The 21,011-nt window shown below is 42.1% G+C and overlaps 2 protein-coding genes across 2 annotated transcripts in view; one reads left to right on the top strand and one right to left on the bottom strand.

Annotated features, from left to right (window-relative positions):
• MPHOSPH10 (M-phase phosphoprotein 10 (U3 small nucleolar ribonucleoprotein)) overlaps positions 1-17,916 on the bottom strand; it is a 23,947-nt gene extending 6,031 nt beyond the window's left edge. Inside the window, exons 1-8 of the mRNA XM_006872143.1 lie at positions 17,828-17,916; positions 10,075-10,759; positions 9,331-9,452; positions 8,883-9,045; positions 7,423-7,564; positions 6,024-6,091; positions 4,881-5,018; positions 674-784 (exon numbers count right to left, since the gene is read on the bottom strand). Coding sequence (XP_006872205.1) covers positions 674-784; positions 4,881-5,018; positions 6,024-6,091; positions 7,423-7,564; positions 8,883-9,045; positions 9,331-9,452; positions 10,075-10,759; positions 17,828-17,916 — 1,518 coding nt within the window. The remainder of the gene's footprint in view (positions 1-673; positions 785-4,880; positions 5,019-6,023; positions 6,092-7,422; positions 7,565-8,882; positions 9,046-9,330; positions 9,453-10,074; positions 10,760-17,827) is intronic.
• Positions 17,917-18,762: 846 nt separating this feature from the next.
• The window catches only part of LOC102834744, an 81,482-nt gene continuing 79,233 nt past the window's right edge, over positions 18,763-21,011 (top strand). Inside the window, exon 1 of the mRNA XM_006872160.1 lies at positions 18,763-18,814. Within this exon, the coding sequence (XP_006872222.1) occupies positions 18,763-18,814 (52 nt within the window). The remainder of the gene's footprint in view (positions 18,815-21,011) is intronic.

Below are 21,011 nucleotides of genomic sequence, written 5' to 3'. Positions count from 1 at the left end.
CCCATCTCACAATGAGAGTACAACAGGAGACTAGAGAGCTAATGCCGACACCCACACAAACCTCCAAACCCATCTCACAACGATAGTACAACTGGGGACTAGAGAGCTAATGCAGACACGCACACACACCCCTCCAAACCCATCTCACAATGAGAGTACAACAGGAGACTAGAGAGCTAATGCCGACACCCACACAAACCTCCAAACCCATCTCACAACAATAGTACAACTGTGGACTAGAGAGCTAATGCAGACACGCACACACACCCCTCCAAACCATCTCACAATGAGAGTGCAGCAAGAGACCGACTAAGGAGAGAGCTAAGGAGAGAGCGAGGGAGGCTCTGCCGGCCAAAGCTGAGGGCTGGCAGGGCCCACTGGAGATGGAGTTGGGTCAGTAGGTATTAGGTTACAGGAGTAGACGAGAGTTCTTCCCCAGAAAAGGCTGCTGTGGGATAAAGCATGGGTCCACAAGGTCGGTGGTTCAAACTCACCAGCCGCTCCTTGGAAACCTTACAGTGGGACCAGACTCGCTGGCCCTTAACAACAACAACTGCAAGTCTGTTTCCTGAAAAACCAAAAGGCAGCAAGTGCCACAAAAGCTCAGGAGACTTCAGGTCACACCTGTTGTTGTTGTACACATGTGTAATATGTTCCATGCTAACATACTTACTGGTTTAGGTATGAAATGAAAGTTTGAGAGGGCATCCAATTTTAAGAAGAGTGAATCCATCATCTTCTGTATTTGCACATGCTCGGGATTTTCTTCTTCTGTTGTTTTGTGCTTAGGAAAGAAGATCAACAGTATGAGAGTAAGCAGCTTAATATACATCACAGGACAAAACACTATTGACCACCGAAGGGATTCCCAGGCTTTCATGGTCAAGGTTTTAACAACAAAGGACTGTTACAAAAAAATCAGTTAAGATATAACATCACCCATACAACGATGGTGCCAGCATATACCCACAAAATGTGTACCTGAGGACGTGCACTTAGAACTCTGGTATTTAATGTCTTTGTTATTTATTCCTATTGCAAACCAATGTGTTAGCACACTTTGTAAAAAGATTCAAATATCCAGCTGTACTGCAGTGGCTTTGTAGGACAAGCACTGGACTGTGAACCACAAAGTCGGTGGTTCGAATCCACCAACCACTCAGTGGGAGAAAGATAAGGTTTTCTGTTCCTGTAAACAGTATTTACAGCTTCTGAAAGCCGACAGGGTCGCTAGGAGTCCTGGTGTGGCGCTGTGGGTTAATATGCAGGTCAGTTTGAACTGCAAGGTCGATGGTTCAAGCTCACCAGCCGCTCCACGGAAACCCTGAATAGATTTATCGAAACAGACTCAACAGCACTTAACAACATGAGTTGAAATAGATTCAGTGACACTTAACAACGATTCTGTTTTTTAAAAACTGTCCACCTTCCAGCCATGCCATGTACCACGTACGACTGCTGAATTACTGCTCTGAGCTTCGTTAAAATGTAGACACTGAATAGGTCCTCTCCCGTCATGCCAGCTAATGCTGACTCCTGACGACCCAGGCACAATGGTACTGCACTGTTGCTGCTTCTTGAAGGTACACAGCCAGGCCTTTCTGCAGACTCCACCATAGTCTAGGACCTCTGCTGAAACCTGTTCAGCATCATGGCAGCACACGTCGAGGAGATGGGGTGGCTGTCTGTGAAACGAAGCTCCGGTTTCCGGTGAGGAAGGTGACACCACCACTGCCCTATGCTAAGTAATGCTGCTGTTAGCTGCTGTCAAGCAATGACCAGCTTACGGAAATCCCATGTGCAGAGTGGAGCTAACCCACAGGGCACGAACACCTGTGCTCTTTAGGAAACACACTGTCAAGCTTGTGTTCGGAGGCACCTCTGGTTGGGTCTGAATCACCAAGCTTCTGGCTAGTAGTCAAGTGCTTTACCAGTTGTATCACCAAGAGAGTCCTCTCCTAGGTAACCAAAACACTAAACCAAATCCACTGCCATCCAGTTGATTCTGACTCAAAGACCTCAACAGTGAACTCAAACATTTGATACACAGTATTTTCCTGATACGCATCAAATACACAAGGAGAAGTAAGGGTCCCAAGTTTGGGAAATACGGACTTACCCTCCAGATAAAGATAGAGCTTTCGATTCCTGCAAAAATTTGAAGCCTTGGAAAACCATATAGGATCGTTATGAGTTGGCACTGATTCAATGGCACTTAACAACAACTCCGGATTATAATGCCCAGGGAAATTGGGATGGGCCTAGAATTGTTAAATGACGTAATCCCGAAAGCCCGCTTTTTGCCAGTGCCTTCAGTGAGGCTTCTTCCTTCACATACTACCTCCTGGAACGTTTGAATGCGGACGCTTTCCTTCGCATACAGGGACATTGTGTATTTCTTCCAGCTTTCTTTGACGCTTCCTGAATCATTCAATATTTTGTCCATTCAATATTGTAACTGGAGACTGGAGTTTCTTTTAGTTTGAGAAATACTGAGTATGTTCTTCCTTTCTGGTTTTCTAATTCTAGGTCCTTGGACGTTTCGTTATAATCCTTTACTCTGTCATCTTGAGCTGCCCTTTGAAATACTCTGTTCAGATTTTACTTCATCATTTCTTAAGTTGCTTTAACTTTTAAAGTCTTAACATATTCACTTTGGTCTTTTCTTTCTTTCCTGTCTAACCTTTTACTTTCTTCATGGATGATATTCTTGATGTCATTCCACACTTCTCTGGTCTTCAGTCTTTAGTGTTTAATTCATCAAATTGGTTTTTGAGATGGTTTCTAAATTCAGGTGGGATAGACTCAAGGTCATATTTTGACTCTGCAGCATCATTTCTATCACCAAAGCCATGTTTTCCAACTACTGATCCTTCTTTGTTTCCCACCTTTATATTTCTATTACCTGTATTATCAAAGCATCTTGATTACACATTGGATCAATTTCTGAGTTCAGAAGTTGGTGGTGGTGGTTATGTGCCATGGAGTTGGTTCCAATTCATAGCAACCCTGTATAGGGTTTCCGAGACTGTAAATATTTATGGGACAAGAAAGTCTCATCTACTACCACTGGTAGTTTTGAACTGCTGATCTTGAGATTAGCAGCCTGACTCGTGATCACTACACTACCAGAGCTCCTTTCAGAAGTTGGTACAATTCCTCAATTTCATCATCTGTGGCTTTAGAGGTCGGTGTGGCGCTGTGGGTTAATAGCACCAGACTGCAAAGCCGTTTGAACTGCAAGGTCGGTGGACAAGCTCACCAGCTGCTCCTTGGAAACCTTACACAGGGTCGCTATGGGTCGGCATCGACTCAATGGCACTTGACAACAACAACAATGTAAATTTTACTAATAGTGGTATTAACTAGTCTTCCTTGTATGGATATTACTCGATCAAAGAGTATTGTACTTCAAGATAGATCTTGAAATGCTCCTTTTCACGATGAATTTGACACCATTCCTCTGTCATTGCGGCATAGGAAACCTTGATTGTTTGATACAAAATGGCCAATGCCAGTCCATTTCAGCTCACTGATGTCTAGGAAATTGATCCTTATGTGTCTCACTTCATTTTGAATTTCAACATTCCTAGACTCATACTTCACATATTTCACACTTCAGATATGTGAAATATCTGTTTCTCTCATTTTGACTTGTGCCCCACCAGCACACTAAGATTCCGATTACTCCATCCATGCCATTGAGGTCAACTCAACTGTGAGGAGGCAGCTCCATCCCAGTCACATTCTGAGTGTCTTCCAACGCGAGGGGCTTGTCTTTCAGGACTGGGTATCTGCCAGTGTTCCACTGCTATTCGTAATGTTTTCCAAGACTAGCCCTTAGAAATGGTCTGCCTCGCCTTCTTCCTCGTCTTAGTCTGGAAACGCCGCTAAAACACGGATGCCCTTGTTGGTATTTAAAATGTGGCTGGCATAGCGTCCAGCAGGACACAAGTCACCACAGTAAAGCAAACTGACAGACGAGTGCTAGGAGACTAGAGTTAGTCTAGGGCATTTACATTAAATCTATGATGGGCTTCTGACTGATTTTCTAATAATTTAGAAAGTCTCTGAATTGACCGTTGACTTCCAAACTTAACAACATTACATAAATAATGTTAAACTCTTATTCTATTTATTTATAGAATCTCCTCATACTAGCCAAAAGATGTTTTACAAGCTTCAACTGACACTGTACATTTCTCTCTTGAAGTACCAGGAAGAACTGTAATTCAGATCTCTCCGGTTCTTCAACTTCAATGAGACCACAGGGCCCCACTGTTCACTGTTGCTGCCCAACTGGTATCAACTAACAAGACCTGATAGGAATCTTAAATGGCTTCTGCAAAATAAAAATGTCATCTCAACCTCAAGCACAAATTAACTGCATTCTTAATAAAGAAATCAAATGTAAAGTCAGTTATCACTTCAGGGCCAACTAGTAGGAATATGACAGCGTCCCAATTTTCAATAAGAAGACCCATTTTAGAATTCATTGAAGGAAAATTAAGAAAGGAAAAGAAATACCAGATGTTAAATATCATAGTGGAGTCACAGAAATTTTATAAAATATATCAATAACTTCAAAAACATCATTGAACAATGATTTTTAAGTTGTAGTATTACGATAATAAAATCAACAGAAAGTGAATAACTATCCAAAATGTACCAAGTGACCGATTTCTAACTGCAAAATATCCCGCCTCAAGACCCTGAGATTCAGTGGGACAATCACAACCCTTTTAACCCTAGCACATGACCTCACTCGTAATTGAAGTGACGAAAGAGCTCAGGATTTCGGCTTCATCAATTCCAACTGTCTTGAGAGGGCAGGGTCTTCGCTCCCTCTCATGGTGACTTTGCCATGCAGGCTTCCTTACCTGATTGAGTTTGATGTATTCCTGTTCATAGATTTCAGCGAGGCTCAATTTACTCTTCTCATGGTCTAGTGTTAAACGCTTTTTATATTCATATGCATCTTCCTTGGGCTTTTCTTTACGTACTACGTCATCCCAAGCCTGAAACGTAAAGGGAGGACAGAACATCAACTTCTAAATCTGTAATTTCTCTGTAACTGGCCTAGCAATTTCCCCCTGCAGTGTCATCATTGTAGAGCAAGCACACTGCAGTAAAAAGAAAGTCATTTTTAATCTTTGAAACTACCAAAGTCACAAGGCATAGGCACTATTATGAAAAGCAAAGCTGGTACTTTCTCTCTGGTTACCACTTTTCACTGGGGTCCTGGTGTGGTGCTGCAGGTTAATGTACTGGACTGCAAGGTCGGCAGTTCAACCTCACCAGCCGCTCCTCAGAAACACTAGATAGGGTCGCTACAGGTCGGAACCAACTCAATGGCACTTAATAACAACCTCCACCTTCCATTACACATTTTTTTCACGGTGGTTTCTTTTAAAATCAAGCCTTAAGTTTGTCTTGCTTTGTTTCACATTGTTTTGATTCACATTTCTGCCCTTCAAACATGTTCTGTTTACACTTGGAAGCATAAACAGCACACATTACAAAGCTATCTCTTGTACACGTCATATACTCAAATTGAATTCAAAGTTTAACTAAGATCAGTTCTTCAAACAAAATAGTTTACTAGGGTTTTAACAGAAATATACACTTCTTGTGGCTACGTGCTGTCGTGTCAGTTCTAAGGAGCGGCTGGTGGGTTTGAACTGCAGACCTACAGCAGCACATTAGGACTCCACATACACTGTCTATGCCAGACCAGCGCCTGGGCCTGGACCAAGGTCCTTTGTGGCCCCACGTCAAGTCACACATCAGTTACCTGGCCACACTGAAGACCAGTACGATGTAGGGGAGACTCGCACTGCCTCTGACCAGGCCTTTCTCCTCAAGCAGGCTTGTGGCACAGCAGGCAGAGGGGGGGCTCCTAAGTTCTCACCTCATGTTTCAAAATGCAGAACTATGGAAGTGACGTTTTCCGCTCCTAATATAGTCTCATATTATTTCAAAAAATTGCAGTATATTTTAAGTTAAATTTAATTATTACTGACCCGATCTCTTATCCTCTGCTTTATGATATCTTCTAGTTGAAGGGTGGTTTCCTCTGTGATCACAGGTGCTAAAGGAAATAACAACACAGAATATTCAGGAAGCTACAATGGGAAACCACGGTCCTAGCTAGGGCTTGCAGCATCAGTAACACCTGGGTGCTGTTAGAAGTGCAAACATTCAGAAGGGGAGGGGAGGAAATTGTAACCTGCATTTTAACAAGCTCTTCTGAGTTTGTGGGAAAAGTCTATCATCTTTTCACTCCATTTTCCACACACTTTTTGACATGCCCTCTATATCCATGGGGTTTTCTGTGGATTCAACCAATCACAGATAGGGGGAAAAAAATGGTGGGAGAGGCGTGTGCGTAACAGGAGAGAAGCAATTTAGTCCAAGTATAAAGTGCTGGTGACAGAGCATTTACACTCTATTAGATTTTTTAAGTAATCTACGGTTGATTTTAAAGCATATGGGAGGATGTAAGTAGGTTTTATGCAAGTCATTTTATATAAAGAACGTGGGTATCTTTGGAGCGTGGACGCACAGGGCAGATACGGAGGAGGGACAATGTGTATGGTACAGGAAGTGCTAGCAACTGGAGTCCAGGCAGCTGCTGTTCTTCCTCGAGTTCATTTCCTCCTCCACTGAATGAAAATGGAAACTCGTGTTGACTTTATGGATACAAGAAAGAACTCCAGTAGATGACTAGTGCTCCTGACTGGTTATGACAACCTAGCCCGTGGGCAGAAGCAGGGACGCCTTATGAGGACCCTGATTATGGACAATCCATCAGGCATTACTACTGCAAATGTCTCGGGAGTATTAACATTACGATGGTTCCACACAAGAATGTTCTAATTCTCCTTCTTTTAAAAAAAGGTTTTATTGTGAATTGAGTAATAGTTTAACATGGGAGAACATCGGGTTTATACTCATTTCATTGCCATGATTACAGTCTCCTCCGTGCATCATCATTCAACAGTATTTTTGCTTCTATTCCCTCTGTTTTGTTTTGCTGGGGGATGTACACAAAAACACTCAGGAATATACAATCATTTAAACAAGCAAAGGGCACAGAGAATGTCCTAATTCTTACAAAGTGTAAGTACTTAGAAGTGAAGTGCTACGACATTGGCCACTTAGTTCCAGGTGATTCAGGAAAAGTTGTGCAGATACACACATACACATATGTACACATACACACACAAACAAAAGGGAGACGGCAATATGGCAAAATAGTAACAGTTAGGCAGTCCAGCTAAACACGATACACATGTCCACTGTACTAATCCTTTTTGTTGGCAAACTCTAAAATAAAAAGTTCAGCGGCAGAATTCCCTTTCTAAACCGTCCTAGGAAATGAAAGCATGGAAGCAGTCCAGGGAGCAATGAGCAGCATACCCATCCGGACTGCGTGGTCAAAGTGCAGGGTCTCCTCCAGAAGGCTGTTCTCGGGTCGCTTTTGTGCTGTTACTTCCCCTTGAAGCTGCCAGGGTTTTTTTTCCAACAACTCTTTTTCTAAAGACAAAATCTTTTCATTCATCTAAGAAGAGAAAAAAGAAATTACACAAAATTGGCCTTAAACTGTATAAACACAATTGCATTTTAAAAAGCGGGAAGAGAAAAAATTGTTATCTGCTGTGGAAGACGTCCTTGAGATGGTATGAATGAAAATTCAAGCTATGTGGGGTTCCCAGAAGTCACCTGCAGAGAATCTTAAAGCGACAGGCAGTATCTAACAGAGAAGCTGAAACAAACAGGAGAGGCTCACAGGACAAGCACTCAAGAGAGACACCAGAGACAGAAGAACAGAGTTTTTAAACATGGGCCCTAAATTGAAAGCCACAGGCTGGGAAAGGCAGGCACTGTTTTCTGCCAATTACTGGCTCTTTCCATGGGCTTTTTGGAGAGTAGCAGGATTCTTGAACTAAAACAGAAAAAGATGTCTAACAGTTTTATCAAGAAAAGGTAGGTTAGACACCTGGAGGAGAGGGACGAGACACCTAGTGGCCTGGGAAGAGTCGATGAGGCGCCATTCAAATGGGACCCCATGGTTTGGAGCCCTAAGCCATAAACAAGACAGAATGAATGTGCCACTTTCAAAGGAAGTCAAGCCCACTGGTTCAGATTGAATTGTGCTCCCCCAAAACACATTTCCCTGAGGTTTCCACTGAGCTACTCCTAGCTGACCTGGCTGTTTACTTATGCCTGCTGCCTAGCTGTCTTCCTGGGCTATCCCTTTAGCATCTGTTATGGATTGAATTGTGTTCCCCCCAAATATGTGTCAGCTTGGCTGGGCCACTATTCTCAGTGGCTTGACACTTATGTAATGATGCAATGTGGCAGGTAAGTAATGATATAATCATTCCCCATGATAGGATCTGCTTTGATCTGATGGAATTATCCTTTGTGTTGTAAATCCTCACTTTGACGATGTTAATGAGGCTGCATGCAATCTACAGGATGAGGTTGTATCTTGAGATATGTATCTTTTGAGGTATAAAAGAAATTAAGCTAACAGAATTCAGAGGGACTGACCACCACCAACAAAGACGAGCTGGAAGTGAAATGTGTCCTGTGGACTTGGGGTCCTAGTCATGTGAAGTTCCTAGATCCAGGGGGAAGATTGATGTCAAGTCACATGCTAATTTCCAAGGACTACAAGACCATTCCCCAGAGCTGATTAAGGAAAGAAAGTCAGCACTGTGAATTTGGACTCCAAGCCTCCTAAAGTGTGAGAGAATAAATTTCTCTTTATTGAAGGCAAAAATAACAAAGGGTAGGTTAGTTAGTAGTCTGTGAGTCTTTACTCACAGCTGTGGTAAACACATAAAACAGTCCTTAAATTCTTCATCAGTTACCTTTTCCTGTCTTTTTTCAAAAGATGATTTAACATCATCAGCATCTTTCTTTACGTCTTTCATATGTTTAATTTCTTCATCTTCTGGCAAAGCAAAGGTCACACGTTTCAAATCTTCATGCTGTTTACCACCTTCACTTTCTTCAAGGTCACTATCTTCCATCCTGTTACATAAAACAAACACCACTTATGACAGGAAATATATTACTTTTCATTAAGAAAATAACAATTTTCCAGTACTAAGTCCTTTTGTATGTTTAATGTACCCAAACATTTAACAAAGTTTGAGAAGTTCCAAAGTTACTTCATTATTCCAGAGACTTTATTCCGGCCATCTTGAGACTATTCCATCTTAAAGAATCCTAATGAACACATTTGAGAATTCTGAGCACACCCACGTGGCGGGACTGCTTCAGCTAAGAGTGTAAATGACGATTCAAATCACTCACATTTCAAATACGTCCCCTTCTTCATCTGAACTCTGCTCATCATGGTCACTTGCTAGGTCTTCATCACTTTCAACTGGGTCAAAGAAATCTTTGTATTTCAGGTTTCTGGAACTTTCATCTGACTGGAAAAAAAAAAAAGCTTTCAATTAAGGATAGAAAGACATTAAAATGAGCTTCTTTATGTATGTATACATATTATATATTTACACTGCTCTTTTAACACAAACTCTGCAAGGTCAGTGGGTCAAGCTCACCAGCCGCTCTTCGGAAACCCTATGTAGGGTTGCTATGAGTCAGAACCAAATAGACGACACATAACAACAACAAAAACAGCTATTAGGGAAAATTGGCAACTACCATAATAATAAATAACACCACCATAAAACCATAAGAACTATAACTATATAGAAGTGCAGACTCATTTATAATTAATAACATCTTAAATCTTCCAACTACAAACATCTATAAAATAGCCCTGATTCAAAGTATATAAATGATCAAAAGACATGTTTGAGGGAAAATTCAGGATATCTGTAACACATGGTTATGGTTCTTAAGCTACATAACAAGTGAAGTGTTTTGTGGTAAGAAAACAAGACCTTCAGTTAATTTTCCAGTGAGTATTTTTTTCCCCATTTAAGTAACTCACTTATGTCCTGATGAATTTGGCATGCTTTAAAACTATCCTAGAGAATAAGACCGGAGTCTAATTTTGAAAGAAGTATTGTCTCACTAAACCTGTACCTTAGGTTTCTGACTTCCAAACAGTGCTTCATCCTCTTCAGCAGAATCAATATCTTCAAAAAAATTTATATCTTCCTCTTCCTCCTCACCACCTTTCTTTTCCTCTTCTTTTTCTATGTTTTCTAAGAAGGTTTCCATTTCGGCGAGTTTGAAGAATTTATCGTCTACTATCGACTTTTCTCTGGGTTTCCGAGGCACCACTTTGTTTTGCGCCTTGGTCTGCTGTTCCAATTTGTTAATATCAAAGTTACAGTCTGAATCGTCATCGCTGAAGTCTGGACTACTCCCAGGATCGAGTTTGCTCAGGTGTTTCCTGCTCTCTTGTCGTTCGAGCTGATCACCATTAAGATCTGACGAGGCTCCTTCCTCCAAGTCTTGCTCTAGATCCTCTTCCCTATCAGACTCCATCTCTGAACTGCCCTCTTTAAGTTCTGGCTCTTCAGCCTCTGGGAGAAGACTGAGGTCCTCCTCGTCTTTCACTGCTTTGCTAACTGCATTCTGGAAGTACTGTAAAATTGGTTCATTTTGCAATTCCAGTTGTTGCCATATCTGCTCATCATCAAAATGGTTAATTTCTAGTTTTTTCAAAGGACTCCCATGGATACTCCCATCCTCTAATATCTTATGAAAGTCATAAAGTGCTTTTGTTAATGAGGTAAATTTTGATGCCAATCCATCTTGAATCCTAGTATGGGAGGGAGAGAGAAAAACGAGATTGATGTTTTCACAACATTCTAAATGAAAGGCCCAACTCTTCTTCCTTCCCTCAATGACCACATCTGCTTTAGCTAAAGAGTCAGGGATGAGCTTTCTAAGGTGAGACCCGAGATGATATCTACAGATGGAAAGACAGCCTTGCAAAGATCTGGAAACATGTACCCCAGGCAGATGAAACAGCAAGAACAAACTCCCTTAGAAGGAAATATTTGGTGAGCTTGAGAAACACAAAAGCCAGTGGACTTGGAACGAGGCTGGGTGGGTAGGTGGGAGCCAATAATTCACAGGTAAAAGTTGGCAAGAATTTAAAGTGTAGAGAGGTCACTAAGCAGGGAAATAAAACGGCAAGGTATGATTTGCTGTAGGAATGATGGCCTATGGAGGACAAACAACAAACATAGAAAAATTAGGAGGTTGATGTGAAGGCCCAGGCCAGGGATGATGTTGGCTTGGGCCTGAGTTACAGCAGTAGAGATACTGAGAAATCGTCATACCCAAAACATAGTTTGGAGCTTGAACTTACAGGATTTGCTAATGAGTAAGCAAATCAATAACCTCATAGGCATTTGAAAGCTGGACAGTGAATAAGAAACACCGCAGAAGAATTGATGGCTTTGAGTTGTGGTGTTGGAGGAGAATACTGAAAGTGCCATGGACTGCCAAAAGAATCAACAGATCTGTATTGGAAGAAGTGCAACCAGAGTGCTCCTTGGAGGCCAGGATGGCTAAGCTTCGTCTCTCTTACTTCGGATATATTGTCAGGAGGGACCAGTCGCTGGAGAAGGAAATCATGTTTGGTAAGGTGGAGAGTCAGAGAAAAAGAGGAAGACCCCCAATGTGATGGATTGGCAATTGGCAAAGTGGCAGCAATGGGCTCAAGCGTGGTTGGCCCAGGACTGGGCAGTGTTTCGTTCTGTTGTGCACAAGGTTGCTGAGTCGGTATCGACTCGATGGCACCTAACAATAACAAAGCTACAGAATTGGGAGAAAAGGAAGACAGCAAAGAAGAATAGGTATTTGCTTGAGCAACTAGAAAGTTAGAGGTGCCACTAACTGAGTGGGAATGAGAGCACAAATAGGTTGCTTAGCTAACAATAAAATACAAGCAAGCAAGCACTGACTGAAAGCATACTCTACACTTCTCCCCACAGCTCTTGTTTCTTAAATGTGCATTGTAACTACTTAGGTTGCCTATGAATGTCTGGAGACTGGGACCCTTGTTTGAATAACTTCTAAGGAATAGCCATCTGGACATACAGGCACTGGGCCAGTAAACCAGAGTTCGTTTTGCTCCTTCTGTGCTCTTGTACCTTTCTTGTGCAATCCTGGGGTGGCACTGTACAATAAACATTGGACTACTAATCATAAGCGCTGCTCCTTGGACACCCTATACAGGGTCGCTATGAATCGGAATCAACTCAGCAGCACTTACCAAGTTTCTTGTGAACCATGTACTCGGCAGAATGTAAGATCACGTGCTTGGATACGTACCCCATGTTGTTAAGAGTCTCGTGTCAGCCGAAGCAATGTGAACACCGATTAAAACCCAGCTTGTTGCTGTGGGATTTCCCGCCTGAGCCAGCCCTCATTTGTCAGTATGTTGCTGAAATGCTGGAAGCGATGCCACCAGTATCTTAAATACCAGCACAGGGTCACTCGTGGTGGACAGGTTTCAGCTGAGCTTTCAGTCTAAGCAAGACTAACAAGGAGAGGCAAAGCACTTCTGAATGTTTAGCCACTGAAAACTTTATGAATAGCAGTGAACATTGTCAGATAACACCAGAGTATTGAATACTGAAACAGGATGAAGAGCACCAGAATATTGTCAGATCCAGTGCTGGAAGATGAGCCCCTCAGGTTGAAAGTCACTCAAAATGCGACTGGGGAAGAGCTGCCTCCTCAAAGTAGAGTTGACTGGGATGACGTGAATGGAGTAAAACTCTCGGTACCTTCATTTGCTGATGGTGCTACTCGCAAGATGGAGTGCACAAAGTATGAATCAAAGAAAAGTGGACGCTGTTAGAATGAAATGGAACACATAAAGACTGATATCCTAGGCATTAGTGAGCTGAATTGGACTGGTATTGGCCAGTTAGAGTTTGACATTCATGTTGTTTACTGTGCGGGAATGACATATTGAAGATGAATGGTATTGCATTTATCAACAAAAAGAATATTTCATGATCTATCTTGAATACAGTACTGTCTGTGAGACGATAATATCCATACCTCTATATGAAAAATAAGTTAATACCACTATTATTCAAAAATGTGCATGAACCTCTAAAGCCAGGGATGATGAAACTGAAGAGTCTACTAACTTCGTCAGTCTGAAATTGATTAAACATGCAATCAAGATGTAGTGAAAATTACTGGTGATTGGAATGCAATGGTTGGAAGCAAAGAGTAAGGATCAGTAATTAGAAAATACAGCTTTGGTGACAGAAACGACACTGGTGATCACATGATAGCATTTTGCAAGACCAATGACTTGACAAGCAAATACCTTTTTTTTAAAACAACATAAAAGAGGACTATGCACATGGGCCACATCAGATGGCAAACACAGAAATCAAATGGACTAAATCTGTGGAAAGGTGGAAACGCTTCAGATCATCACAAAAAACAAGGCCAAGGGCAGACTGAGGAACAGACCATGAATTTCTTCAGACTGAAGCTGAAAAAATGAAAAATAAGTCCATAAGAGCAAAAATTTGATCCTGAGCAAATTCCCCCGTGAATTTAGAGAGCAGCTCCAGAACAGATTTAATGAATTAAACATCTTCTGCCTATAACTAATTGTTGTAGTTAGGTACCATCGAGTCGGTACCGACTCATAGCGACCTTATGCACAGCAGAACAAAACAATGCCTGATCCTGGGCTAACCTCACTACTGTTGCCACGGTTGACTCCATCGATGCTGCCACTTGGCCAATCCATTTCACTGGGGTCTTCCTCTTTTTCATTGACCCTACACCTTACCAAAAATGGTATCCTTCTCCAATGACTGGACCCTCCTGACAATATGTTCAAAGTATAAGAGATGAAGTTTTGCCATTCTGGCCTCCAAGGAGCACTCTAGCTGCACTTCTTCCAAAACAGATCTGCTGGTTCCTTTGGCAGACCATTGCACTTTCAATATTCTCCTCTAACACCATAACTTAAATCGTCAATTCTTTGACAGTCTTCCTTATTTACTGTCCAGCTTTCGCATGCATATAAGGTTATTGAAAATACCATGGCTTGGGTCAGGCACACCTTAGTCCTCAAGCTGACATCTTTGCTCTTCAACTATTTAAAGAGGTCTTGTGCAGCAGATTTGCCTAATGCAATACGACCTTTGATTTCTTGACTGCTGCTTCCCTGAGTGTTGATAGTCAATCCAAGAAGAATGAAGTCCTTGACAACTTCAATCTTTTCTCTGTTGATAAAATGTTGTTAATTGGTCCAGTGGTGAAGATTTTTGTTTTCTTTACATTGAGATGTAATACAGACAGAAGGCTGTGGTCTTTGATCTTCATCAGTAAATGTTTTAAGTCCTTTCCACTTTCAGCAACAAGATTGTATAATCTGCATATCGCAGGTTGTTAATGAATCTTCCTCCAATCCTGATGCCACATTTTTCTTCATAAAACCCAGCTTCTCGGATTATTTGCTCAGCATACAGGTTGAACAAGTATGGTGAAAGAATACAACCTTGTTGCACATCTTTCTTAAAATTAAACCATTCAGTGTTCCCATGTTCTGTTCGAACAACTGCCTCTTGGTCCACATACATTTTCCTCATGAACACAATGAAATGTTCCAGAATACTCATACTTCGCAATGTTGTCCATAGCTTGTCATGATCCACACAATCAAAAGCATTTGTGTATCCACTCCTCGTACTGTATTTTATTGGACAGGTCAGGCTCACCTGGGCCGGCGGGCTGTGTCAGTGTCACTGGATGTCAAACAATAATCAATTAAACCGACAAAAACAAAAAGCCTTTGTGTAGTCAATAAAGCAAAGGTAAACATCTTTCTGATATTCTCTGGTTTCAGCCAAGATCCATCAAACATCAGCAATGATATCCCTCATTCCACAGCCTCTTCTGAATCCGGCTTGAACCTCTGGAAGTTCTCTGTCAATGTATGCTTGCAGCCGTTTCTGTATTACCTTTAGTAAAACTTTACTCGCATGGGATATCAAAGAGAGTGTCTTTGATATGGAGCTTTTCCATTGCCTCTTTCCACAGATGTAGTCAATTTGATTTCTATGTATTCCAACTAGTAAGGTTCATGTGTCTCTTATGCTGTCTAAAAAAAGGTATTTGAAATGAACAAATCATTGAGTTTGCAGAATTCAGTAACCATGGCAATGAAACGATATGCGCTAGGATGAATGTAAAATTAATGTTCTCCCATGTAAACTATCACATAATTCACAATAAAACATTAAAAAAAAAGCAAAACAGCAATGAAGCTGTGAACTAAGTTCAACCATGTTCAATAGACTCCTGTGAAAACGGGTGGAGAGCCGGTTGGCCAGCAGTGTGGCAAGACCTGGGGATTCCTGTGCCCAGAGTCAGTGACATAGCCACAGAGGACTAGAGTGGAGAGTGAAGCAACCAGGTGATAAGAAGACAGGGCATATGCACAAGAACACCCACACTTGCAGATAATATTCACTTGACCTGGCTTCAATGACTGGATGATCAGAGCTCAACTAGAAGAAGAAAGAAGAGGAAAAAAAGAGTAATCTGATACAATTTGATGAACTGGATGATCAGAGCTCAACTAGAAGAAGAAAGAAGAGGAAAAAAAAGAGTAATCTGATACAATTTGATGAAGTTGACCTACACCTATGGATGCAGTAGCTCAAAAGAGGGAACAAATCTTTACAGCAAGGATCATTCCCACTGCCTGCATACACAGAGTAGACAGGGATGGGCAACATGGACATTGGCTACCCATAATGGGGGTCTAAAAAAGCAAGAAGTGACTGGCTTATAAGCTTTCAAGAGGGAGCCTAGATCCAGAGGGCGCAGAGGAAGATAGAATTTCCACTGAGTAGTATCCAATCTGTCAGGGCGAGACTGATGAAATAAGATGGGAATAGCACTCATGTGACACAAAAAAGATATATTTAAAAAAAATAAAATAAATTAAGAACAAATCCCCCCCAAAACCCACTAATGACCATAGACAAGAAGAGTTATGGGATGACACCAAGAAGAAAGCAAAAGGTCATTGAGAAGACAAGAAAAAAGGAAAAGACCAAAATGAATGTCAGAAGAGACTCTGAAACTTGCTCTCCAGAATAGAGATGCTAGAGCTAATTGAAGAAATGAGTCGACAAAAGATTTGTACAGAAAATTTCAAACAACAGCTCGAGAAGACAAAGTCAAGTATTATAATGAAATGTGCAAAGACCAGGAGTTAGAAAACTAAAATGGAAGAACACTCTCAGCATTTCTCAAGCTGAAAGAAGTGAAGAAAAAAAATCAAACCTTAACTTCAAATATTTCAGGATTCTATTGTTTGGTGCTGTGGGTTAATGCGCCAGACTGCAAAGTCATATGAACTGCAAAATTGGCAGTTCAAGATCACCAACGGAATGCAAAATGCAGTTCAAGGTGACGCAACGGAATGTAAAAATCATCGGACAATCTCTTTGATAGCCCAGCTGTTCCCTGGAAACCCTGTACAGGGTCGCTATGGGTCAGAATCGACTCGATGGCACTTAACAACTACAAAATATGGGGAAAATACTGAATGGTGCAGAAAGCATCAAAAGAAGACTTTATTTTGTGTGGATCCATTATCAACAATCATGGAAGCAGCAGTCAGCAAATCATATGCAAATATGCTGTATAAGTCCTCTTTAAAGTGTTCAAGAGCAAAGATTTTGAGGTCTAAGGTGTACCCAATACAAGCCATGATATTTTCAATAACCTCATATGCATGTGAAAGTTGAACAGTGAATAAGGAAGAGTGTAGCAGAATTACTACATTTGAGTTAGGGTGTTGGAGAAAAGTACCATGGTCTGCCAGAAGAAGCAAATCTGTGTTGGAATAAAGTACAGTTGGATGCTCCTTAGAGGCCAGATGGCCTCACAGACTTGGTCTCACATACTTTGGACATACGATCAGGGACCAGTCCCAGGAAAAGGATGCCATGCTAGGTAAAAGTGGAGGGTCAGTGAAAATGAGGAAGACCCTCAACATGATAGAGGGGCAGAATGGCAACAAAAATGGGCTCAAGCTTAACAATAATTGTGAGGATGGTGCAAAACCAGTCAGTGTTTCATTCTGTTGTGCATAAGTTCGAACTGATTCGATGGCACCTAACTAGTCAGTTTCTAATAAACAGAAAGGTCTGTAATCTCATTCTGTGCTTTGCCTGGTGGTGTTATTAGCTGACCTCAATTGTTCCAGGGAATTGGACCCGAGTTTGGGGTAACGGGGAAGGCTTGGATGGGGGATTGTGTGTGGGGAAGGGAGTTCAGCAAAGGGAAAGGGTGAGCAGAAACAATTCTATTTTGTATATACTGAATTTAAGATGTTGAGCGCATGTGGCTGTAGTTGCTGTAAATCTGGAACTCGAGGGAGAGAAACGGAGTTAGATTTCATAGATCATTATTTGAAACCCTTCAAGAAAACAGACACATAAGAGTTTGTGTTGGGAAAAGATTAAAAACATCCTAAATATCAGGAAGTTTAGTTGTGGCTAGACAACCGATAAATTACCACTCTCAATAAAATAGGATGATGGGTAAGCTCTCGGTGACTTGGGAGGAAAAAGGACCAACAGAGGCAAAGTTCAGGGGTGAGAGAAAAAGCCTTACGGGAAGTCTGGGCGTTAATAACTCATCCTACTACTGGGACTTCTGCATTGTAAAGCTTTGGACAAATTTTAAAAACCAGATTAAGGGAGCATAAGATTGATCTGCAATTTGGGGGAACGTGATCTACATTTCCCCAAGTCCAAAACTGGCCTGGGGCCCTCGTGACACCGGGGACGCATTTAGAGCTCCGGCTCTGCGCACTTACGTGAGAAAGCACTCGGGCTGATGAGTGGCTTTACTGATTTCTCGCAAACACCCATCCAAGGTTTGCCGACGCCCGACCCGCCGAGCCATCGTTGCCAACAGCTGAAGACAAGGCGCCGCATGTAAAGGCAGACACCAACCGGAAGCGCAGCTGCAAAGACGGGCGTGTGGAACCTAGAACCGGAGACAATGGTTCCGCGGCGCACAGATTCAGGACACACCCCCAAGCCACAGCCAATCGCAGGCGAGACTTTGCATTGGGCTCGAGCAAAGAGGCGGAGCGGGCAACAGAAAAATAACAACGGGTTGCATCTTTGATCTCTCCAAACTTTGTGTTTGGATCCCTGAGGAAGCCACAAGGGTGGCAGGAATTTGCATTGAGTTTCCATTTCAGATACAGTCCTGGTGTGGCGCTGTGGGTTAATGCGCCAGACTGCAAAGCCGTTTGAACTGCAAGATCGGTGGTTCAAGCTCACCAGCTGCTCCTCGGAAACACTACACAAGGTCGCTATGGGTCGGAACTGACTCGATGGCACTTAACAACAAAATAGTTGTTAGTTTTCCCCTAGCCTATATGTTGGTGTTGTTAAGTGCCGTCGAGTCGGTCCCTTTGTAGGGTTTCCGAGGAGCTGGGGAGTTTAAACCGCCGACCTTGAGGTTCAAATCGCTCTTGTAGTATAGTGACCTACAGCGCCACACTTTAATAAAACATCGCAGAAACCATATTGAAGGACTCGGGAAAGGAACAACTTTGGCCACACCCACACCACGCGTGTCCCGCCCCCTCGGCCCGCCCCCTAGCTCCGCCCCTCGGCCCCTAGCTTCGCGGGCCCTGGCGAGCGCTGGTAGAACGGTCTCTGCAGGTTGCTGCGCTTTCTAGGCTTCTGATCTCGCCCAACTCCGCACTTCGGGGATCCGGTGCTCGCAGTTCCCGAAATGGCGCGCGTGCTCCTGGCTGCGGCGGCCGCGGCGACTTCGAGCGCCCTAGGTGAATACTTGGCGGAGAGGGATGGGAAGGAGCCGGGAGGCAGCGAGGCCCAGGCCCTGTTTGTTTAATACACACTGGCCGCATGGAGATCGACAGCCTTGGAAATACCTAGAGTCCTTATGATTCGGAACCCACTATGTAAGTGGATTATGGGGGTCCCTGGAAGCGCATTATGGGCCGCTGTCAGCACCTCCAGGAAGGAGGTTGGGGACTCATGGGGTTTAGAGCCGCTGGTGGATTCGAACTGCTGAGCTAGCAGCCCTACAGTAACCCACTAAGTTGCCAGGGCACTTTCGGCTTTAGGTTTGTTGTTGCCAAGTGCCTTCAAGTGGGTTCCGACACATGGCGACCCTGTTTTAGGGTTTTCGTGAAGCGGCTGGTGGATTTGAACCGCCACCTTGAGGTTCACATCGCCCTTGTAGTCTAGTGATCCTACATACCCACACCAGGACCATAAGCGCCTGGGGTTGGTTTGAGCATTTTCTTATTTTTTGAGATGAGCACCGCTGTTGCTCCCTTTTGTATGTGAGCCCAGGTAGGCTAGAATACAGGCAAGGCAGGGACACAGGGAAACTCCAGAAGAGGACAATGATTTCCACGTATTTAGAGCACACCAACAGAGGATGAAAGAAACTGAATAAAAGGAAGACAAATCCTGTAAAAAACAAAAAACTGCATACACATACAAACAAACAAAAAACTTATACTGACCTCCAAACTTCTCCAGTATCCTGCTGTGTACACATGAAGGTCAGGCATGTAAAGATTACAAAAAGAGTACTTTTTTGTTTTCTTTTTCCTCACGGGCCCTAATATGTTTATCATCTTGGGTACAAACAGGAAATAGATCAAAGTAGATGGATTTGGACGGTTTCCTGAGTTCTCTCCATTTTCATTTAAAAAAAAAAAAAGAATAAAGAGAATCAGGATGACAAAAAGGCAAGTTTATGAGTAATCCACCACTTTTTTTTTTTTTTTCCCCTCCTTTTCCTATCATCAGAAGACTACAGTTTCCAGTAACCTGAGAGTCATTGTTAGGGAGAAAATGACAAGTGGTAATGGCCAGAATTAGTCCTGAACGTTTAGCTAGCACCTTTAGAAAGTGTTCAAGGGGCTGAACCTTTAAGGTTGTGTTTCTTTCCTAGAAAGTACACTCTCTGTTTCATCGTTTGAAACTTACAGCCTTAGCCATTCTTTGAAGTTCCATCTCAAAGTCTTTACTGATTAGTCTTTGTTACAAATCTCAACATTTCATAGGTTTCTGCAGTGGCAAGTCACCAAGGCTAAGTGATGTACACAGTAATAGTAATAGACATTTAACTGTCACAGCATTTAATTAGCTTTAAAAGGTAATACATGAAAAAAATAAAACAACAGGCTGAGCACAGCTTGTTAAAATAAATCTCTTAACAGGTGATATGCAGATTTTGATATTACTACTTCCTTTTTTCCCCTCTTTCCTATCCTTGGTAAAGTATAAGACAACATCTTAGTTTGTATACTGTTGTGGGAAATCCTTTACTAAAAAACTTACAACTTGTAAACCAAAAAAGTTATGTCTTAGAAAGTAGAAATTTCTCATGAGACATACACCATCAATACTAAAAGTAGTAATCAAAACAATGTTAAAGAATTTCATAGGAAAAAGAGAGAACATAATGGTTTAAGAACATCAGCTTTTTTGTCAGACAGAGCCAGGGGTAAAGTTAATCTTATCACTTATGACCTTGTGGAAAATTCCTTAATATCTGTAAGGCGTAATTTCCTTATCTCTAAAATGGGGACTATATTAGTATCTGATCCAGAAAAGTTATGAGGATTAAACAAAACAAACAGAAAGTAATGACTGAATTCTTAGCATTGTTTTTATTTTATGGCCATGAAGACAGATAGGCAGGGTTCAGATACCTACTTAGGACTCCTGGTGTGGCGCTGTGGGTTAATGCGCCAGATGGCAAAGCTGTTTGAACTGCAAGGTTGGCGGTTCAAGCTCACGAGCTGCTCCTCGGAAACCCTATATACGGTTGCTATGGGTCGGAACCGACTCAATGGCACTTAACAACAACTATGTATGTTTAATTTCATAGTTTAATTAGGTACAATTACAGACAATTCAAAGTAGTATTGAGGTGTGACTCCAACAATGAGATTAACCCATGAGTCTGTACTTTGTTGCCATAGAGTCGATTCCGACCCA

This window comes from Chrysochloris asiatica, unplaced genomic scaffold (assembly GCF_000296735.1).
Source record: "Chrysochloris asiatica unplaced genomic scaffold, ChrAsi1.0 scaffold00184, whole genome shotgun sequence".
Classification (NCBI taxonomy): domain Eukaryota; kingdom Metazoa; phylum Chordata; class Mammalia; order Afrosoricida; family Chrysochloridae; genus Chrysochloris; species Chrysochloris asiatica.
Note: the sequence above shows the minus strand (reverse complement) of the source record. Positions and strands in the feature narration are given on the sequence as shown.